This window comes from Corvus hawaiiensis, chromosome Z (assembly GCF_020740725.1).
Source record: "Corvus hawaiiensis isolate bCorHaw1 chromosome Z, bCorHaw1.pri.cur, whole genome shotgun sequence".
Taxonomy (NCBI): domain Eukaryota; kingdom Metazoa; phylum Chordata; class Aves; order Passeriformes; family Corvidae; genus Corvus; species Corvus hawaiiensis.
Genome location: NC_063255.1, coordinates 43,708,192 through 43,730,327, shown reverse-complemented (window position 1 = coordinate 43,730,327; position 22,136 = coordinate 43,708,192). Strand labels below are relative to the sequence as shown.

General features: G+C 50.5%; 1 protein-coding gene across 3 annotated transcripts; it reads left to right on the top strand.

Moving 5' to 3' along the window:
- The first annotated feature begins 12,838 nt into the window (after window positions 1–12,838).
- LOC125320015 (ketosamine-3-kinase-like) lies at window positions 12,839–21,770 on the top strand. Of its 3 annotated transcripts, none has more exons than XM_048291927.1 (6): window positions 12,839–13,007; window positions 15,809–15,960; window positions 17,311–17,402; window positions 18,271–18,353; window positions 18,757–18,879; window positions 19,576–21,770. In XM_048291927.1, exons 1-6 carry the CDS (start codon window positions 12,867–12,869, stop codon window positions 19,912–19,914), a joined length of 930 nt encoding a protein of 309 aa, XP_048147884.1. In that variant the 5' UTR covers window positions 12,839–12,866; the 3' UTR covers window positions 19,915–21,770. The 3 variants fall into 3 exon arrangements, with proteins under 3 accessions (XP_048147884.1, XP_048147885.1, XP_048147886.1); XM_048291928.1 differs by having other exon boundaries at window positions 12,930–13,017; XM_048291929.1 differs by lacking the exon at window positions 12,839–13,007 and adding an exon at window positions 14,935–15,434.
- Window positions 21,771–22,136: the final 366 nt, after the last annotated feature.

Sequence of the window (22,136 nt, the reverse complement as noted above, 5' to 3'; positions counted from 1 at the left end):
ATGTACAGGTCTGCACAAGTGGTGCCGATGTGTCACACTGGGTGCCTGTGCCGCCAGGCCAGAGAGAGCTTTGGGGGGGTCTGGGTGTCAAGGCTCTCCTGGGACACGAGCCCTGTTTCCGAGCAGTGCCTTGCGGAGTGGAGCCCTCCTGCGGGGGCACCGGGGCTGTGGCACACGGACACCCACGGACGGCCACGCAGGGACAGCCACGGCCACGCAGGGACACGCAGGGACACGCAGGGACAGCCATGGTCACACGGGGACACGCAGGGACACATAGGGACACGCAGGGACATGCAGGGACACGCAGGGGCAGCCACGGCCACACAGGGACACGCAGACTGCTACTGCTTGGCCCGGCCCAGGAGCGGCCACAGAGGCACCTCGGGGGGGACTCGACAGGTGGGGTCCCTGGGCTGTATCTTGGGGGAAAAGGGAGGAAATGAGGAGCGCGAAGGGCTGGGTGTCACTAAGGAAGTGCCATGGCATGGCACAGTGAGATGAGGGGGCTGAACGAGACTGTGATTCCCGCTGGCCACCCTGGCTTCAGGCTCCTCTGCCAGGGAAAAAGCAGCAGTACGACAGAAAAGTGCCTAGAGTTGCACCTGGAAGGGTTTTATTCGGCTGTTATGAAAAGTGTTGTCAAACATTGGAACAGGCTACCCAGGGCTATGGTGGTATCACCATTCCTGGAGGGACTTAAAAAAAAAAAAAGAGTAAAAAAAGAGTAAAAATAGTACTTGGGGACATGGCTTAGTGGTAGGATCGGTAGTTTTGGGTCAAGGTTTGTATTTGATGACCTGAGAGCTCTCTGCAGACATCATTCTGTGTTCCCTTCACTTGGGGATTCAGGACCCCACAAGGAGAATCTGTGGAAGATTCAGGACTTCCACAAGACCTGACACTGACAGGTACGTCAGGGCAACTTCCCACTTGAGGACACACACGAACACCCAGGGATAGCCACGGGACAGCCACGGGCACCCACGGACACGCAGGGACAGCCACGGCCACGCAGGGACACTCAGGGACACGCAGGGACACGCAGACTGCGGTGAACATTGCTGGCCTTTATTGGCATCGCCAGCCCCGCGCCACGGCCGCGCTCTGGGCGCTCCCCGGGCCGTACGAGGCCGAGCCCCGCGCTCGGCTCAGCGCCGGCGGCGGCGTCTGCGGCTGCCGCGGCGGCGCCGGCGGTACCCGGAGCGGCGGGAGGCCCGGCGGCTCCTGCGCACGCCCCGGCGGCGGGAGCGGCGGCGGCGCCGGCTGCGGCTGCGGCTGCGGCTGCGGCTGCGGCTCCGGCGGGAGCGCCGGCGGTAGCGGGCCATGCTGGCGCGGGCGGGCGCGGGCGGGCGCGCCCGCTTTTATAGCGGAGCGGGGCAGCCCCCGGTGACGCCGCAGCTGCCAGGGACCGACATCAGCTCTGAGGTCACAGTGCTCCGAGGGGAGTCTCCTGTGAGGACAGAGCTTTGCAGACCCAATGTCACCAGTGAGGTCACAGTGGGTCAGGATAAACCCCTTGTGACACCAGAGCTTCCCAGAGCCACATCGCCAGTGAGGTCAGAGCAGACCGGGTGGAGCCCTTTGTGACGCGAGAGCTTGGAAGGACCAACATCACCAGTGAGGTCACAGTGGACAGGGATGGAATCCTTGTTACACCGGAGCTTCCCAGAGCTGATGTCATCAAAATGTCACAGTGGTTGTGGCAAAGCCTTGATGGATCAGGTGAAACTCTGATGGCAGAACTTCACAGACCAGGGGAAGCCCCTTGTGATACCAGAGGGTGGAATGAAAAACATCACCAGTGACATCACAGTGAGCAGGGTGGAGATGCTTCTGACGGCGGTGCTTTGCGGAGCTGACAATCACCAGGGAGCTCAGAGGGGCACATGGACACTCCCGACCGCACCTCCGGAGTCTCCTGTGCCGGGGCAATGCCCTGCAGAGACCAAGATGCTTTAATTTGAAAAGTGTCCTTGTTGTTCCCAGGGCGGATGCCTGGCCTTGTAATTGTGCCAATGAAAAAACTGCTGCCAAAACAGATGGCAGACAGAATTCCCCCCTGGGTTTGGAGCCCGACTTTGTCTGGACAGCACCAAGGGGACCCATTTGATTGGGCAAGTAAAGCACAACAATCACACAGCCCCACAAACTGGTGCAAAGTGTTCCTTTGCCCATCACCCTCAATCCAGGGGGGCTGCAGAGAGGACAAACTCTGACTCTTAAAACAAAAAGGGAAGAATCTTGTGCAGGGACTGGCCTGAAAGGCCCGGGTGTGGTGGCCTCTTCCAGCGAGGCAGAGCAGAAGCCCTGTGAATAGAGACCAGGCCCTGTCAGCTGAGGAGATGTTCATGGGCAGAGCCATGTGTTGGATGCACAGAGCACACTGGGCTTGCACCAGCCGGCCCTCAGGCTACCAGAGAGTGCTCTTCCCATGGGACAAGAAGTGCTTGAAGTGCTAATGACTGCAAATGATGCCAACAGCCCGAGGCAGGAAAGGATGTAGGGACAGTAGGGCCCTGGGTTCTCCAGAGCAGAGGGTCCTTGTACCCCACTCTGGAGGGAGAGCAACTCCAGCTCCTTCCTGCAGCTGTGGGGCCAGGCTCCATCACTGGTGTTTTTGAGGAGCACAAACACACTGGTTTCCAGAATCATGGAGACTTGGGAAATGGACCTGGCCCTGTGGGGCAAATGCCAGTGGGAGTGGATGGGGTTGGAACAAAACCTTCCTTTCTGCTTCCCTGCGGCAGGGGCACAACCCACACGGGTGGGAGACTCTCCCTCAGGGCTGGCCACCCATCCCCCAAATGCCAGCACTGCCCAGGCCAGGGCAGTGAGGGGCAGAGGGGTCATCCAGTTGCAGGCAGCCCATGCTGACTGCTCCCAGACTCTGCTGCTCCCAGGAGACCTTGGCAATGTGTCGGGAGCAGGGACGATACACAGGGCCATGAATAGGTGACACAGGTGACCAAGGGAGAGCACCACGGAAATGCAGGAGTTTCAAACACGAGAGTGGTAGCTCCTCTTCTCTCCCGGACCCCGTGTGGTCCTGCCTGTGCCACAGGCTGAAGGGAACGTACTGGGATTGGTGGTGGCTGCAGAGGACAGAGAGCTGCATTCTGTGCAGCCTCTGCCTCTCTGGCCTGCATGTCTTGGTGCAGTCCCTGCAGCCTCTCCCGGACGAGGACACAGCGCTGCTGACCCACAGCATCGGCAGTGCTGGGGGTGCCCAGAGCAGTGAGGAGCCCCAGAGGCTGCCACACTTTGGTAAAGTCAGGGATGAGAAGAAGAGCCCTGTGGCCAGAGCCAGCCCCAGCTCCAGCAGCCCCAAATCCAGCAGTTTCTGGGAGAGGGTTCCCACCAGCAGCCCTGCAGGCTCCAGTGTGGAGGAAGAAGCTAGTACCTCAGAGGCCAGTCCCCCCTGGAGCTCCCAGCTGTCCCTAACCTGTGTCCAGCCCTGCAGAGAGGGACCAGCCCCAGGAGAAGCTGGAGCAGTCAGTGGTGGCACGTCCCTGTGCCCAGGGCAGCATCCACAGCTCCTCCCTTCCCAGCCAGAGTAGGAACCACTTGCCTGGGCAGTCTTAGCACACGTAACCTAAGGAGAGCAACGTGGACACGCAGAAGTTGAGAATAAGAAACAATATTTTCTTTTTGCTCCTGGCCATGTGCGCCTGCAGAGGGGGGAACATCCCATTGTGACATCACTGGTTGGTGGAGGGTGACATCACAAGTGGCAGACTGTGAGATCCTGCATTGCTGATTACACTTGGGCACCAGCAGAGCCTGGGCCAGTCTGGCCCAGACCTTGACTTCTGATGAGCAAGACTGAAAGGTCTGGAGAGTGAAGCCAGGCCTTTCCCAGTGCTGGCTGCAGTGCTGGCGGCTGCCATCAGAGAATTCAGCAGCTCCCAGTGCCCATCCCAGAGCCACCACTCCTGTTTCTCCGCCCTGCCTGCTTGGGCCATCTGGGCATGGCAGGTGCAGCACCGAGGGCGACAGCCCTGTGCCCTTGCGGGGACGGTGGGGCAGGTAACGGGGCCCAGGGCGACAGGAGGGTGTCCTTGTGCAGAGGCCTGAGCATTTCTTGCCTTTCATTCCTTTCCTTGCCACAGCCAGTCATCATGGCCTCGCCCTCCTGCAGCGTGTGGCACCAGCAAGGAGGAGCAGCTCCTGCTCCTCAGCTAGCCCCGATGATCTGCAGAGCACAGCAATGGCCCCACGGACAGACAGCAGCTGCCCCATCTGCCAGGAGCTACACAGAGCTCCATCCTGCGGGAGCTCTGCCTCCACGGTCCGGACACAGCCATCCTGCTCCTGAGGCTGCAGAACTGCCTCGAGGAACGCACGGCACCGCTGGTCCATGGCCTCAGCAGCGTCATTGTGGGCCGCTGCAGCAAGGAGCCCAAGAGGTGGCTGCGCTCCCGTCGTGCCAGAGAGAACAACAGTGCCATCTCCAGCAGCAGCTCCAGCTGCACCAGCTCCCGGCAGAGGACTCCTGCCAGTGGCCCCACAGGCTCCAACGTGCAGGAGGCAGCTGGAACATCACAGACTGGCCTCCAGGGGAGTCACAGCTGTCCCCGACCTGTGCCCAACCTCACAGAGCGGGAGCAGCCCCAGAGGAGCTGGAGCAGTCAGTGGTGGCACGTCCCTGGGCCCAGGGCAGCATCCACAGCTCCTCTGCTCCCGGCCAGGAGAGGGACCACTCCCCCTTTTAAAACTCCGATGCAGTGCCTGATTATTTTCTTACATCACATTGCAATTCTGGAACTGCAAGGAGTTCCCTCAGGTGGAATAACAGACAAGGAGGGTATTGCAGATGTGTATGGGAATACTTCCCTCATGCAGCTGACTGAAAAGCAACTGCTGTAATGGAGCTGAAAGGCAGCTTGGTAAAATTTATTTCAAACTCTACATGTAATAAAGTTATATGTAGAGGAAAAAGATGAATATTGCCAGAGAGTCTTTGTAATGCTCCTACATACTTTGTGCTGATGGGAGGAATTCCTGTGGTCTTTTTTCAGTCCCACAGTTACAAAGAATTCTATAAAGCAAATGGCAACTGAGTATTTTCAGCTCATGCAAAAGATACATTAAGCAAAATAGCACAAACAGGTACATTTCAGCTGCATTTCCAAAGCAGGTGGTTTACTTTAATGCTGACAGCTACAGAAGAAGAGGAGATGAGAGGATCTGTGTGCTGAACAAAAAACCACAAGGAAACTGTGCAAATGCAATCTGTTCCTCCCTCAAATGAATATTCTCATATTCGAAACAGCACTGGAGATTGAAGCCAAAATTTCAAGTAATTATTTTTCCAATCAGCTGGGTTAAAACAGTAAGAGCATTATTGGTCTGGCTTACTGAGTGTCTGAATGAATGAACAGAAAATTTGCACATTCTGACATCACAAGTATCCCAAAATATTACTTCCTTGAGTAAGTCAGACAATTCAACAAGCAGGTTTGAGTTTGGTATTTTTTCTGTCTCTAAAAGAAGCCAAGAGAGCTCACACCTTTGCTGTGAACACACCTTTGCCTTGAACTTTGCTTAGTCAGTTCAAGGCAAAACAGGTTCAGAGGGGACACTTGGCTACTGCTGAGGTCACAGATCCTGGATTCTGAGCACTCCCAAAAAGATGTCCTTGGTTGTCAGAGTTACGATAGAAAAAATGTCATCCAAGAAAAAAACAGAAATAAGCTGAATTCAGACAAGGCTTCACCCTCCATTAAACCACAAAGCTACTCCCTACCCTTCTCGTTAATACAAACACAGAAACACTGACAGCCTTGGATGCAAAATAAAATAGTTCATAGGAATGAATTTGCTTCCCTGCTGTCCCCCAGCGCAGGTGCACATTCCTACCACATCCAGGTAGCAAGGCACATGGCACAGCCTTTGTTTCCACTGGGGAAGGTCTCTCAGCCCCAGCAAGGCAGAGGGACTTGCAGGAGCTGCTGAAGCCCTTTCTGTGCTGGGACAGTGTAAAGTTCTGCCAGGCTAGATCAGCATGAGGCCTGCAGGGCTTTCCAGCAGCTCTGCACCTCTGGCCGTGTTACACAAGTGCAGAAAGCTCAGTGGAGTTTTCCCAAGGGCTTGCCCAGCCAGCCAACATCCTGAAAATGCATCTGCTAAAAGCAGCACACGCCTGGAACATCCACAGCTGGGTAACTCAGAGAAATCCATCGGCCAGCGTTCCCCTGGAGCTGTTCCCCTTTTCACCTCTTCCACAGGGAACTTGTTCTGGATCTTGGAGTTATTGACACAGTGGATTGGGCTATCAAAAATCTGTGGTTTCATTGCCCCGCTTTACTGAACTGAGGGATCTGCTGGGCATGCTTGGACATTTTCCCCCAGTTGCCTTCACTCATTGCCAAAGTCCTCCAGTATCATAATGTTTACCTCTGCTAATTGCTTTGAGTAACACAGATCAACACCCATTCCAATTAAAACTTTAATTGATGGGAAATTGCTACAACTGCACTGCTAATACATGAACTATCAACTTCAGTCTAAAAATGTCTTCAGATGACTACAACAGCCCTTACAATAAACAAACAAACAAGTGTCAACTAGGACCGTGCCCGGAGGCGGCATCGGTCAAAAGCCCCTAAATGCTCAGAGTGGTGACCACTTTCTCTGGAAGAGCTGGGGAAGCCTCCTTACCTGGGAGCAATCCAGAAGCCCCTTCACTTGTCCTCGAGGGGTCTGGAGAAAGCCAGAAAAAGGGACACTGAGTCAGTATCAGCTGTGTGCACAATTCCCTTGGCAGCAATTATACTTCTCTCAGGGACTATAAAATCCCAAATCCTCCCAAGCAGGCTTAGAAAGAAAAAAAACGCAGCAAGGTCTGGGGCTTTCCAAGAACAAAGACCTTGTCTATTTAGGAGGCTCTCAGCTCCCCATTCCCTCGTCCTGCAAACCACTACAATGGCCTACCTTGCACTTCTTTGGCAGGAAAGCACTGCCAGAAGCCTCACTGCCAGGTCTTTTCCCTCTGCACACAAGTGACAGATGCTCCAGCTCTCCCTGCACATGACTGACCCCACCTCTACACGGACCCAAAGATTTTCAAACCCCACACCACCCAACCCCCCCAGCCCCCCATTTCCCCCCGGTCTCACTGCTCAGGTGGCTCAAGGGTGGAAGCAGCAGGTCCCTGCTCAGGATTGGCTCCAGGTGCTGCTGGGAGCAGCTGGAAGCGGGGCTGGGCAGCTCCAGGCCGCCTGCCAGGCTCTCCTCATGGTCCCTCTTCAGTCTCTTGGTGTCCGCAGGGACCTCGGGGCAGCAGTGGGGGCTCTGCACGAGGCGCTGTGGCCCCGCAGCGCTGCCGCCATCGTCACCCCCAGGGCCGGCCCAGGCTGGGAACTCGGCCCCTTCTTGCCGTGCAGGGCAGCGCTCCTGGCCAGGTACAACGAGCAGAGCTCTGGGCAGCACAGAGGACTCTGGCTCAGTATCAGCCCTTGGGCACCTTTCCCTAGGGCAGCAGCTGTACTTCTACCGGAGACTGGGAAAGATGGCTGCAAAGGCAGACCCTCACCTGGCATTGGAGGCTGCTCCCTAAGGAACAGCAATCGTTCCGGCGTTTTCCAAACTCAAAAGCTTTGAAGCATCTCCATAAAGTCTCAGCACTCGCAGTGCAAGTGGCACCCACGAGAGCTTTAACCACAGACAGAAGCAGCCCACACAAAGAACCCCAGCCCTGCTCTTTCCCTGTGCTGACAGAGCCCTCAGTCCTCACTGAAACGGCTGAAGCTGAAGGGTGCTGTGAGCCGAGTCATGAACCAGCTCCGTTCCCTGGGACTGAGGAACTCCCTCTGCAGTGAGACACAGCTCTGCCAACTCTGCCATCAGCTCTGGGAGGAACAGCTGGGAGGGAAAGAGCTCCACACAAGGACTGCAGGCTGCACCAGCTTTGCTCTGGAATGCAGATCCAAAGTGCTCCCTCTCTCCTTGGAGCTCTTGCTAATCTGAGCTCAGGCTTTTCCTTTAGGTACTGGATTTGAGAAATTTTTGGCCTCGGGTGTTCTGTTTTTCTCCTGTGTCTCAGGTTATCAGCAGACCGGTACCAAATTTTGTGATTTGAGGCAAGAAGTTTGGACTTTTGCACTGGCTTCAGCATTTTGGTGGGGTTTTTCCTGTTGCTCCAACACTCACCTCACTCAGTGCTGCCTGCATAGCGCTGTCACCCTGCAGCAAATGGATCCATGGCCCTCAGCCGGAATGGGGACATCGGGGTTATGACACAACTCCCACAAGGTCAGGCTCATTCACTGCTCTGTTGCCACAGCAGAGGACTCGGGGTCAGTGCCTCTGCAGGAGCGTGGAGGGCAGGGCTCGGGGAGGTGATGCCGGTGCAGGATTTCAACGAAAGGCCCAGGAAGCACCGACCCTGCAGACAGGAACTCAGCTCTTCTCATCTCCCTTCCTGCCCGTCAGGCTCAGAGCAGCCCTCTCAGAGCTCTCTCAAGGAATGTGGGCTCTCCCCTTACCAGGCTCCTCTGGCTCCAGAGAGCTGGTCCCATTGCTTGTGCTGCCAGGCAAGGCTGTCTCTGTGGCAGCCCTGTTCACAGGCTGCTCTCCTGAATGCCCAGGGACAACACTGACATCCTCCTTAAAAGAGAAAGAAAAACAAGTCCACCAAAGGTCACTCGGTATTTTCTTGGAATCACTTCAGGCACTCAGTAACTCTTCTTCCCCCCTCCCAAAGGACGTGTAACACCAGGGGAACACTGGCCTGATGTCCTCACACTCTGACCCTGGCCTATGCCACGAGCTGTAAGGAATCCTCCAGCAGAAATCCAGGTGCTCTCCTTGTTCCCAGCACAGGTGAGCAAGGACAGATCTCACTCCAGGCACTGCCCAGGGCTGCGTGCTGCAAACCCACACACAAACCACACGTTTCTGCCTGGGAACCTCAAGCCCACCCCACCCAATTGCTCCGACATGAAATTCTAATGTGCTGCTTCTTGGAGCCCTCTGCTGCTGCTCCATAGTTTGCAGGCAAATGGGCACTGAAATTGGGTATTTATTTCCAGGAGCATGTGGCAAAAACCTATAGGGTATAAAAACCCCAAAATCTGTAACCAAGTGTAACACTGAGTTATGTTTCTGTTCCACTGAGGCAGTAAAGGCCCAAAGTCAAGCAGCTGGAATTCTCACGATGACCTGTTCTAGAATATTCATCTCTTCTGCCATAGCCTATTCATCAGAACCCTAGAGATGAATGACTGTTTGGAGCCTGCAAAGTTTCCTTCACTTAGGGAAAGATAAGCTTTTGAAAACTGATATGAGTGAGTTTACAGTAGATAAAAGGCATCACACTTGGGAATAAGATGTGGGTAAGTCCAAAAAATCCCACTCCCTGCCTTTCATCTGCTCTTCCTCATGATAAATATTTAGTGGGCAAGGGATCTGCAAATTAACAGAAATACAGACATATTCACTGATAAAGTTGTACAATAAAATGTAAAAGGCCTGTGCCATGAATACACCTGCGCTAGGTATCTTCTCCATTAAAATGAGCACCCTAATTTGGCCAACACAGGCTATCATGTCTTATACTCATTAATGTGGGATAGTTTTGATTCCCTCTTCTTTTGAAACTCTTGCTTTACCAAGCAAACCCTTTTGCTGTTCATTAAAAACTGAACTAAAGAGGCCTTTACTTTTCTAGCTTGCAAGAAATCTCTCAATCCAGACCCCAGCATTTCCATCGAGCAGATTTACCTCCACAAGAGCCGTCATTTCAGAGCGGGGCAATGAAAGCTTCTCCTCCAAGAATCTGACACAACTTCAGCACCTGCTGAGCTCGAGCTGATGGCTGCGGGCAGGGAGGGCTCCCTCGGTGCAGCGGCTGCAAACAGCCCCCAGTGCCACCATCGCCCTCAGCCCCCCAGTGCCACCATCGCCCTCAGCCCCCAGTGCCACCATTGCCCCCAGTGCCACCATCGCCCTCAGCCCCCAGTGCCACCATCGCCTCCAGTGCCACCATCGCCCTCAGCCCCCCAGTGCCACCATCGCCCCCAGTGCCACCATCGCCCTCAGCCCCCCAGTGCCACCATTGCCCTCAGCCCCCAGTGCCACCATCGTCCCCAGTGCCACCATCGCCCTCAGCCCCCCAGTGCCACCATCGCCCCCAGTGCCACCATCGTCCTCAGTGCGCACCCCCACCCCCCTCAGTCGCACCACTGCCCTCAGTGCCCTCAGTGCCACCACTGCCCTCAGCCCTCCACTGCCCCCAGTCCCCGCCACCTCCCGCCACCGCTCAGTCCCCTCAGTCCCGCCCTGCCCCTTAGCTCCCCCTGTCCCCTCCGCGCCGCCGCTTCCCCTCAGCCGCCACAGCCCTCGCAGCTGCTCCCGTTCCCCTCAGCCTCACCGTCCCTTCATGGGCTCCCCGGTGCCTTTGGCCCCGACGTCCCGCTCAGCCTCGGTGCCAGCGGCAGCTCTGGCTGGGCCCTGGGGCTGCAGCTGCTGCTTGGCCCGGCCCAGGAGCGGCCACAGAGGCACCTCGGGGGGGACTCGACAGGGGGGGTCCCTGGGCTGTATCTTGGGGGAAAAGGGAGGAAATGAGGAACACGAAGGGCCGGGTGTCACTAAGGAAGTGCCATGGCATGGCACGGTGAGATGAGGGGGCTGAACGAGACTGTGATTCCCGCTGGTCACCCTGGCTTCAGGCTCCTCTGCCAGGGAAAAAGCAGCAGTACGACAGAAAAGTGCCTAGAGTTGCACCTGGAAGGGTTTTATTCGGCTGTTACGAAAAGTGTTGTCAAACATTGGAACAGGCTGCCCAGGGCTATGGTGGTATCACCATTCCTGGAGGGACTTAAAAAAAAAAAAAAGAGTAAAAAAAGAGTAAAAATAGTACTTGGGGACACGGCTTAGTGGTAGGATCGGTAGTTTTGGGTTAACGTTTGTATTTGATGACCTGAGAGCTCTCTGCAGACCTCATTCTGTGTTCCCTTCACTTGGGGATTCAGGACCCCACCACTTCCACAAGACAGATCTGACACTGACAGGTACGTCAGGGCAACTTCCCACTTGGGGACACGCACGAACACCCAGGGATAGCCACGGGACAGCCACGGGCACCCACGGACACGCAGGGACAGCCACGGCCACGCAGGGACACTCAGGGACACGCAGGGACACGCAGACTGCGGTGAACATTGCTGGCCTTTATTGGCATCGCCAGCCCCGCGCCACGGCCGCGCTCTGGGCGCTCCCCGGGCCGTACGAGGCCGAGCCCCGCGCTCGGCTCAGCGCCGGCGGCGGCGCCGGCGGTACCCGGAGCGGCGGGAGGCCCGGCGGCTCCTGCGCACGCCCCGGCGGCGGGAGCGGCGGCGGCGCCGGCTGCGGCTGCGGCTGCGGCTGCGGCTCCGGCGGGAGCGCCGGCGGTAGCGGGCCATGCTGGCGCGGGCGGGCGCGGGCGGGCGCGCCCGCTTTTATAGCGGAGCGGGGCAGCCCCCGGTGACGCCGCAGCTGCCAGGGACCGACATCAGCTCTGAGGTTACAGTGGCCACACGGATCTGCCCTGATATTCTGCAGACTTCTCTGATTTGGACACACACGTTCCACAACTTCAGTACCAGAATTCTTTAGATACTTATGAACGTTGAGGCATGTGGGATGGCGTTTATTTAGTTTTCGGCTAGATTGCTAATGTATTTGTGAGCAGAATTAATATTTCAAATTCCATGGCGCTCTGCCAGCAGACAAAGGGAAACCACGAGGAGTTCCCACTGATGCCTAGACTCTACATGTGCTGAGTCTGATTTTTGAGAAATCAAGCCAAAGAAGTTGTTCAGCGCTCAGACTCCACCTATTGGAGCTGTCTTTGGTGCTGGGAAGAACATGAAATTCTAAACTCCGCAGAATGCCCTAATTTTCTTTTTATCTTTCCTTCCTAGTCTAGCCCCGGCTACTGTGAAGTGAAGAATGGATGCCAGTGTCTGCACAACAAGCTGTCTCACATTAATAGTGTTACACAAGAATTCGGCAATAGCAAGCAGAGTCCTGGCACTCGACGTCTGCTTCAACCGTGACATATTTATCAACTGTACCTTATTTATTTAAAACTTAGGGCTAATGTCTGTAAAATTGCATATGTCATTATTGAACTGTAGCTTATGTATTTAAGATGATGCATGTAAGTATCAGACTTTTGTAATAAAGAAGTTTCAGCGTTGTAACTACTTCTGTTGTTGCCTATATCATATTTGAAGCTGCTTTTGTCCGGTCTTTTCCTTTCTTCGGGGCTTTATAGTAAATTTATCAGTAGATCTTGGAGAGCCGGTACCTCTACTATGAAATTGTGCACATTTTAAGAAAAATATTGTAGGACAGCGCCCCCAGGCATACGGGGTAGGGGGGGCACGAGTACAGGGCCACGAGTTGGACTTGATGGTCCTTGTGGGTCCCTTCCAAGTCAACATATTATGTGGTTTTGTAATTGGTTCGGTGATTAAGAGAAGAATAAAACTGAACATACGGGGGAATCGGTATACGAGGAGCGAGAGAATCTTTTGACAGCAGCGCCCGGGTGCCGCCTCAGCCGCCTCAGCCGCCTCAGCCGCCTCAGCCGCCTCAGCCGCCTCAGCCGCCTCAGCCGCCTCAGCCGCCTCAGCCGCCTCAGCCGCCTCAGCCGCCTCAGCCGCCTCAGCCGCCTCAGCCGCCTCAGCCGCCTCAGCCGCCTCAGCCGCCTCAGCCGCCTCAGCCGCCTCAGCCGCCTCAGCCGCCTCAGCCGCCTCAGCCGCCTCAGCCGCCTCAGCCGCCTCAGCCGCCCTTTGCCCGGCCCGCCCCTTCTCGTCCAGTCCCGCCCCTTCCTGACCGGTCCCTTCCCTCCCGTCCCCGCCCCGGCAGTCGCCGCCATGGAGGACGCGCTGAAGCGAGCGCTCGGCACCGCGGTGCTGCGGCCGACCGGGCACACGGGGGGTGGTTGTATCAGCCAGGGCCGGAGCTACGACACGGACCACGGCCGGGTGTTCGTGAAGAGCAACTCTCGGTCGGAGGTGTGGCGGGGTAGGGATTGGGGGTGCCGGGGGTGGGCAGGCGCCGCGATGGGAAGCAGCATTCCGGGCACCAGGACCAGGGCAGTGACCGTCCCCTGTGCTTGCACTGATGAGGCCACACCTCGAGTGCTGTGTCCACTTCTGGGCCCCTCACGACAAGGAGCGTGTCCAGAGAAGGGAACGGAGGTGGGGAAGGGTCTGGAGCACCAGGAAAGGCTGAGAGAGCTGGGAAAGGGGCTCAGCCTGGAGCAGAGGAGGCTCAGGGGGGACCTTGTGGCTCTGCACAACTCCCTGACTGGAGGGGGCAGCTGGGGGGGTCGGGCTCTGCTCCCAGGGAACAGGGACAGGAGAGAGGGAACGGCCTCAGGCTGGGCCAGGGGAGGGTTGGGCGGGACATCAGGAGGCATTTCTTCATGGAAAAATTGTTACGCATTGGAAGGGACTGCCTAGGGAGGCGGTGGAGTGCCCATCCCTGGAGGTGCCCAAGGAACGACTGGAGATGGCACTCAGTGCTGTGGTCTGGGTGACAAGGTGCAGATGGGTCAAAGGTTGGACTTGATGGTCTGGGAGGACTTTGCCAGCCTGATACTGTGCTGAGATGGTGCTGTGGTATCAGTGGTGTTAGTCCAGGACATGCAGTGCCATAACGTGCTGTCGTCATTTACAGAGGGCAGCAATGGTGTAACACTGTCTGCAAGTGCTGTGACAGTGGCTAAGGCACCCCAGCAGGTATAAAATTGTCTGCTGAGGGTGGGCACCTTCCGTGGTTTTAACTAAACCTTTAATTCCCTGCACACAAGAAATTTTCTCAATAAGTGATATTTTTTCACAATTGTTCAAGCTTTTCTGCTTTTTCTTTTCAATACCTAGAACCTACTGTTGAAGGTGTAGATATCTGCATTTGGTAGGGATAAGTACAATGTAGCTTACTTCTCCAGCATCCTTTGCAAAAACAGATCAGGTGGAATTTACTTCAAAGGTACTCTGTACTTGTTTCTATCACATAAATAGATTCAGTGGCAGAAGAGAAGTCAAAACTTGTATTTGCCCTTTGTAGCAAACAAATGTGTTAGAAAGTATGTATGCCAATATATCTATCTCAAATTCCTCAACGATTTCTGATCAGGCTGGGGAGCTGAATGGATGCATGCAGGTGGTAACTTGGAATAATACAGGAAGGTTATCCTGCTTTACAGAAGAGAGTTTGAATTGGTGTAGCCCTTCCTTAGGCCTTTGCAGATTCTGTGTTTAGCTATACAATCCAACTAGCTGCAAGATCAGGCTTGGGGCAGAAAAAAAAAGATCTGGATAGATTTTCTATTCAGCAGTTTCATTTTGTATGCTTTTGCCTGTGTGTGGATCCTGAGCACTGATTAAAGCAAACTTTGTTGAAGTGCTGTAAGTGCTGCGCTGTGTGAGCCACAGCAGCTGTGCATCAGCAATTCTTACTCTGTTTGAGCAGCTGGCTTTAGCCAAGTGTGATGTTTTGGACAGTGAGACAGGATTTACTGATTTCCTCTGGACAAAGCTAACTCATGGCTCAATAACTCAGCAGGTCTTCACTCTTGAGTCACAAGGACGGCCACAGAGATGGTCAGAGGGATGGAGCACCATAAGGAAAGGCTAGGGGAGCTGGGATTGTTCAGCCTGGAGAAGAGAAGGCTCTGTAGAGACATAATTGCACCTTCCAGTGCCTGAAGGGAGCCCACAGAAAAGATGAGGAGAGACTCTTTACAAGGGCCTGGAGTGATAGGGGAAGGGGAATGGCTTCAAACTGACAGAGTAGTTTTAGGTCAGATATTAGGAAGAAATTCCTGATGCTGAGAGTGATGAGGCCCTGGCACAGGGTGCCCAGAGAAGCTGTGACTGCCCCTGCATCCCTGGCAGTGTCCAAGGCCAGGTTGGACTGGGCTTGGAGCAACCTGGGATAGTGGAAGGTGTCCCTGCCCATAGAAGGGGGTGGGACAAGGTATGTTTATGGAGCACTGGGATGATCTCTAAGGTCCCGTCCAGCACAAACCATTCTATGATTGCCTCCAGGCTTTGGAATTTTCAGTTGATGTCTACTGCAAATTGTCCTTTGTGTTGTGGATCATTACTAAAGGGCTAGCATTCTCTTTCTATTTTATTCATTCTATTTCCCTGCTTTTGTTTTTACCAGATATGTTAAATTTCCAGTGTGCTCTTTCTACAACCCCTGCCTGACTTTTCTAGAGAAGCATTTCTTCACGTGATGAGTGTCAGTGATCTCAGAGAAGGAACTCGGGAGAGTAGGTTTTCCTTGAGCTGAAAACAGGTGCAGAAAGAGGTCCCAAATTCAGAATGTCTTCCAAGCAAATGCAGTTGGTAGTGGCTTGGCTTGTGCAAGTGTGATAAGAGGCATTTGGCTGCTACAGTTGATTCCCACCCACGTCCTTCCCCCATGAGGTAAAAGAAAACACCACGGAAGACCATTCTGGTGAAAGCACTAGAACACAAGTCTGATGGAACACAGCTGAAGGAGCTCATACATTATCTATAAGCAGTTTGCACTCCTTCAGTTATAAACAGACTTTCTAAGTTACAGAGAATCCTAGAACCTAAGTAATTTTCACTCAGTGGTTTTATGAAGCAAAATTACTGTAATTGTAAAACTGCTGTCAAGTCTGATGGTGTGGTTCTGTCTGTATCTTGTGTGTGACTAAACATTTCCTCCAACCTTTCTTTTTAACTTTTACAAAATCAGTTGATTTTGTGGACGTGCTTTGTTTACCTGTGACTGATGCTCATAGACACTAATGCTTTCCTTTAATATCTGGCAGGCCAGAAGAATGTTTGAGGGAGAAATGGCAAGTCTGGAAGCCATCCTGAAAACACAGACGATAAAAGTGCCTAAACCCCTCAAAGTTGTAGACCTGCCTGGGGGCAGTACTGCGTTTGTGATGGAACACTTGGAAATGGGGGGCTTAAACAGGTAAAATAGTGTCATCTTTGCCTCTGTTAACCAGAAATTTTGGCTGTTAAGACAATTAAATCACTTGTTTTCGTAGGGGAAACTTACTTAAATTTTTTTCTAAAGCGAGTCAAGAGACTTACGGAAAATTATATAGCAGAGAACTGTATAAAATACTTCATAATGCCTCACTTAGAAAATGGATCATGCATCACAAAATGAGTCTGGGTTTTGGTTAGTTTCGGGTTTGTTTGCTTAGGTAATTAGTCATTTTTACAGTAAAGTTTCTTTTCACAGAAAGGAAAATGACCAGCCTGATTACCTGTTTTGTGTACTTGCCCTCAATATAAGAATGAGTACTTTATTGCTTGGCATGAGTGTGCAGAGGCACTTCCCCAAATCAGTTAATCTTGATTTCAATATTTTCCAACTCTTACCTTCATTTCGATAGTTTCAGGCTTTTGACCCTTCTCTGTGACGAGCACTTAATATGATGAATTCATCTGTCTTGATTCCGTTAGGGAGGTGATCATGACCAATTTCTCATCTTTCTCTCAGACCTTCTGCAGCCACTTTAAAGTCTTGTCCCTCATCCTGCTTTTTGGCAGAGTTTCTAATTCATAGTGAGTCCCAAGAGAAAGGCAGAGATACTGCTCTTTTGGGCTCAAAGATGGTGCCTTTGGCATGCTGATTTCAGGGGATAGCTATAGTCTGTGTTAACAGGAACAAATTGAAGAAATAACTTTGCCTTAACCAACAGTGCCTTGAGACTAGGGAAAGTTGATGAAGGTAGAAGGCGGGAAAAGGAACGTAATTTTGTTAACATGGGAGGCAACTGATTGTAAGATTTGTTTGTAGTTACTACAAGACTCTTCCGAACCATGTAGAGGAGGTGGTTTTATTAAAAATAGATAATAAACTAGGCCCATGTGACTCTTGCATTATCTAGGCATTTTAGAGAAAAGCAGCCAGAAAGAGCAGTAGAAAGAAAAGGATCAGCCTTATTTGGTTCTATTTCCCAAAGGCAGTTTGTTAGAGTTAAAAAATATCTTAGTGAAAGTGCTTACAGAAGTGATATCACACTTCTTAATTGATTGAAATTAGAATAGATAGTTTCTCCTTGTTAGTAAATTCATGCTTGGTGCTCACTTTTCACTTTCAGCAGTGGTGTCAGAAACGGCCAAGTAAGTACATTCTGTGTTACTATGCAGTCTTGATAGGAAGACAAGGTGTTTAGAATACTCTGAAAAATCAGTTAGAGATGCAGAACTTATTTTACTTACTTGATAAATCTCTTTAAGTAACTCCTGGAATATCAAGACCTGGTTCTGTTCATGTGTCAGTGTTACTAAGATTATTTTTGTTTCTTAGACATTCAGCACTGCTTGGAACACAGCTGGCTGATCTTCACCTTCATAACCAGCAACTTGGAGAGAAGCTGAAGAAAGAAGGGAGCACAGTTGGTACAGTACACAGCTGTTTGCAAATTTAACCCAGTTAATAATAATCTACAAAATAGTTAAAATGGCTTTTGCTACTTCAGGACATGTTCATCTTCCACTGAAGATAGCATGAAAATACATTTGGATGAAACAGACCCAGGCAGGGATTGTTTTTGCTTTTGTTTGCTCTGTTCGGGTCTCTGTAAGCAAAACACATACTCAGTTTTGGACCCTTGGGAGCCCAAACCACAGTTTCTACAAGGACATGGTATCAGAGGAGATACAGAACCTCGAAATACAATTATGAAGAGTAGAATACAGCTGCTTTACATCAAGCTTTAAATTTAAGAAACAACTGTGGATACAAAAATGCTGCTAGCAAGGATTTTCTTGCTATTTTCTAAGCCTGTGAGAGACTTTTCTCTCTCACAGAAGAGGTAGCAGAGTTATGTAAACAACAAACACCCGCAGCCTTGAAAAGTCTTGTTTATGGTACAGTAGAAAAATATTTTGACAATGAATGTTTTAGAATTTTAGCCAGTCACCCCCAAGGGGTGGCTGATCCTTTGTCCAATTAGACTATGAAGGAAAAAGTCTATAAAAGAGTTTGTAAAATAATTAAATAAATCAATCTCGCTGCACAATTCCTGCCTGCTGGATCTTCTCTCCTCCTCCTCCCTATGGCTGCAGGACACGGTGATATACCCTAGGGTTGCAGTAATAAACAACTGCAACAATCATTGTAACCATAAAAACAACATTAAAGTGCAATTTTTTAAATTCTCATTAGAAGCAGTATTGTACTCATGTGTAGTTTTCCAGGTTCAGTTGTGTCATGGATGCTTAGTATTTTGTCACTGGTGTTGAATTTTTGTCTTTGGTTTGAAAGGTAAAGGACAAGGGCAAACAGAAGTCCAGTTTGTGGATCAGTTTGGCTTTCATACAGTTACCTGCTGTGGTTACCTTCCACAGGTAGGTTGTACTTTATCAGACTGATGGAATTTTAAATTTGTCTTGTTTTCCCTTCAGTGACAGAAAGGGCCAAAATTATCATAATGGAAACAAAGGAATTTTTGTGGAGCCATGAAAATAAAAAAAACATGGTTCAGCCTGCTAAGGAAGGTAGTGCTTTGGACAGCACTTACAGCTGCTTTGGATAGTGATAGCTCTTCAATTTCTTGGATTTTAATCATCGAGAGAAAATTATTCCCCTAATTTAATGTTTTAAGATAACATTAGATTAAATGATAGCATTTACTGTCCCTGGATAGTACCAGCACAAACACTATGTAATCCTCAAAAGGCTTATTTGAAAAAGAAGACACTCTGCCTTTCGTGTGGTGTAGATCTGATGCCTGCAGTCCTGTTCCTTCAGGTGAATGACTGGCAGAGTGACTGGGTGACCTTCTTTGCCAGACAAAGAATCCAGCCCCAGATGGACATGGTCGAAAAGAAATCAGGAGACAGAGAGGCAAGAGAACTTTGGGCACAGCTTCAGGTAGGAGCAATTCTCTCAGTTCTCATTATTGTGAGAGCTGGGTATACTTAAATTTTATTTTTTCAAAACAAAGTTCCTGTTTGTTGCTTTGATCCAGGTTCTGTTGGTAAGAGACCCCAGTTTTTAGGGATTAAAAATGCTGTTATTCTGAAGTATAATGGCATTTGCCACATGACCCTGTGCTAACATTCCAAAGTGAATTCCAAAGTGCCAGATAGCACCTTGCCTTCCTGTTTAGGAAATACTGGATGGAGTTCATATTTCTCATTCCCTGCAACGTGTTCATGATACAAAATGTGCATAAGCAGTTCTGTCCTGCACATTGTCTGTTCATTCACTCTTTGCTTCTGATTACGTGACTGTAGTATTGGCTCTTTGGGTGCTACTTTGTGGAAATTGGGTGAAACATCCCTGAGTTTTCTAATGATGTGGTGTTGGTGGTTGTTGTTACTAACCTTGGTCAATACTGGAGTTTTAAGGTTTTTATTCTCTCACTAAAAAAGATTTGGATGACTATTCTGCTGCTGCCTTTTACGAAAAATAAGACTCCTCTGGATGTACTTGGCATCTCTGTTGGCCAAGTCCTGGGGTGTTTCAAATGACAGGCTTTAAGAAATTTCAAGTATGCAGATAAACCTCTACATTTTAAGGTGAATGATTGTGTCATTTACATGTCTTGCTTTTCTCCCCTTGCAGCTGAAGATACCCAGTTTGTTCTGTAATGTGGAAATCGTTCCTGCTCTCCTGCATGGGGATCTCTGGGGAGGAAATGTAGCTGAGGATGATTCTGGTCCGATTATCTTCGATCCAGCTTCTTTCTACGGCCATTCAGAGTACGAGCTTGCAATAGCTGGGATGTTTGGTGGCTTCAGCAGTTCTTTTTATTCTGCTTACCACGGTAAAATTCCCAAAGCTGCAGGGTTTGAGAAACGCCTAAAGCTTTATCAGCTGTTCCACTACATGAACCACTGGAACCATTTTGGTTCAGGGTACAGAGGGTCTTCTTTAAACATTATGAGAAACCTTGTGAAGTAAGTTGCTGCTTAAGCCAAATACTTCCCAAGTTGTCTGGAGAGCCCCATATTTGGTGGTGCAGCTGCAGGAGTAGTGATGTTACAAACAACCTGTGATACCCTTGAACTTGTTAAAGACCTAGAGCCAGTGACTCCTGCTGAATACCAAGTGTAACATAGTCATCCCTTTTTAGGATAGCTGGGGATAACTCCATGAGGGAAAAAAATAAGGAAGGAGTTTATTCATTTGCACAGTTGAATAAAGGTCTCAGTGTCCAGAAAGCATATGAGACTGTGCAGGGTAATACAAATAAACACCGAGGAGATGGCTAAAAGAAGTTGCTCCTTGCATTTTGCTGTGTCTTCCTCCCTCTTTCAGCTCTTCGTGTCCAATTGTGTGCATGAGAGCAATGTTAACAGCAGAGCTTGAAAGTCGACAGGAAAATTATATAACAGGAACTGTGAGAAGGGGTTTGGACTTGCTATTCATCTTCACAGAATGAGAGTGGGTGAGGTTGGGAGTGATCACAGAATGTCATCTAGTCCAACCTCCCTCCCTAAGCAGATTATTCAGGATTGGGTCCAGAGGCTTTTAAAGACCTCCAGTGTTTTGTTGGTTTGGATGCAGACTGTTGGTGCCTGCTGCATTGCTGGTAGGCTGTTCAGTGCTTTCTGGTCAGTGAGCTTTTATCCACAGCAGTTTTACTTACACCATTACTAGTTCTCTTCCTTTTTTGGATTATGCTTTTGCCCAACAGTGTGCATTCTTAGAGAACTTCCCAGGTACACTTTGCATGTACACCCCGTGGAGGTGTGTTCTTTAATGAAATAAAACCTATGCATGCTTCACTAAAGTCACTCAAAATTCACCTAATCATGAAATGACATCAGCTGGAACTTTGTCTTTACACACTCTCCAAGAAAACAATAAAAATGTAACTTAGAAGGGGAAGGAGGTCAGGGTAGACTACTGGGATGGCTGACAAGGCTGTACCCCTGTGCTTCCCCATGGGAATACCTGTCAGATAACTTTATTCCAAGGGGATACTACTGCTTGTGCTTTCTGATACTGGTGTGTTTATCAATAGTTTATCAACCTTATTGTGGCACAAGGATCAGTAAACCACACTGTTTGTGCCTCTGGGATTGGGAATGTGACTGGTGTCAAGGCTGCACCATTTGTGCATCCATGCTTGTGAGAGTTCTGATGCAGACTTAGAGTGCTGCACTGTTCACTCTAGAATGTTCTCTGTGAAGGTCTCCCAGGGTCTCAGACACACTAGGAAGGGGACTATGTTGACACCTCTGGGCCCAGTATATCTGTGGATAGCCTGGAAAGCAAGGGGGTCTTCCTGTCCTAAATTTTCATGACAGTCACCACGAAGTGCATGTCATAGGTCTTGTGGTAAGAGATGTGAAACCAAAGGAGGTAAATGCATCATTCAGAGGACAGCACCTCACCAGTGTCAGAAGTCCTTGATGATAGTTCCACAGACTATGGCTTTTGCCTGCAAGGTGTTCGTACTGAAACTGTTCTCTTTTTGATGTAGGCTGGTAGTGGTGCTTCTGTGCAAGCCTACCAGGTAGGTGAGAGAGATGCACGATACCTAACATGCACTTTGAGTGTTGGGAAATGACTTTTATTAACTAAAACTGCTTTTCACTGCATATTGGAAGATTTCTGAGGGTTTTCAAGTTGCTAGTTTGGCAGTTACTTACACAAATTGGAAACAAGTTTGGAGAATACTGTTATTTGCTACAACTCTCCTTCTACTACTTTTCTTACTGGCTGGTTGACTTTTGCTGCAAAATACCTGCTTGGTATATAAATAGGTTTTACATTTACCATGTTGCTTGAATAAAAAGTTTCCCAGTTGATTATTGTTGTCTCTGTTTTCTGAATTAAAACCTTACATCTTGGTTTATTCCTGGAGAGTTGCTTGCTCTGACCTATTACTATGATCAATCATCAGAGGTGTTTCTGGGAATGTGCATGGTCGTGGATTGGTTTGGAGCAGTGTGTCACTGAAGAAAATTTACATGTTCATTACAGTGCAAGTCAAGATGTTAATTTTTCTAGAATACATAAATACTCTTCATTATTAGCAGGGGAAAATGAATATGAAAGTGGATTTTCTGTCAGTTGTAGTAGTGAGATGAACTTACTGATAAACAGCAAGTCTTCAGAGATTATTTTTTCCTAATAGAACTGAATCTAGGTATTTTTGTGATTGAAGAAAAATT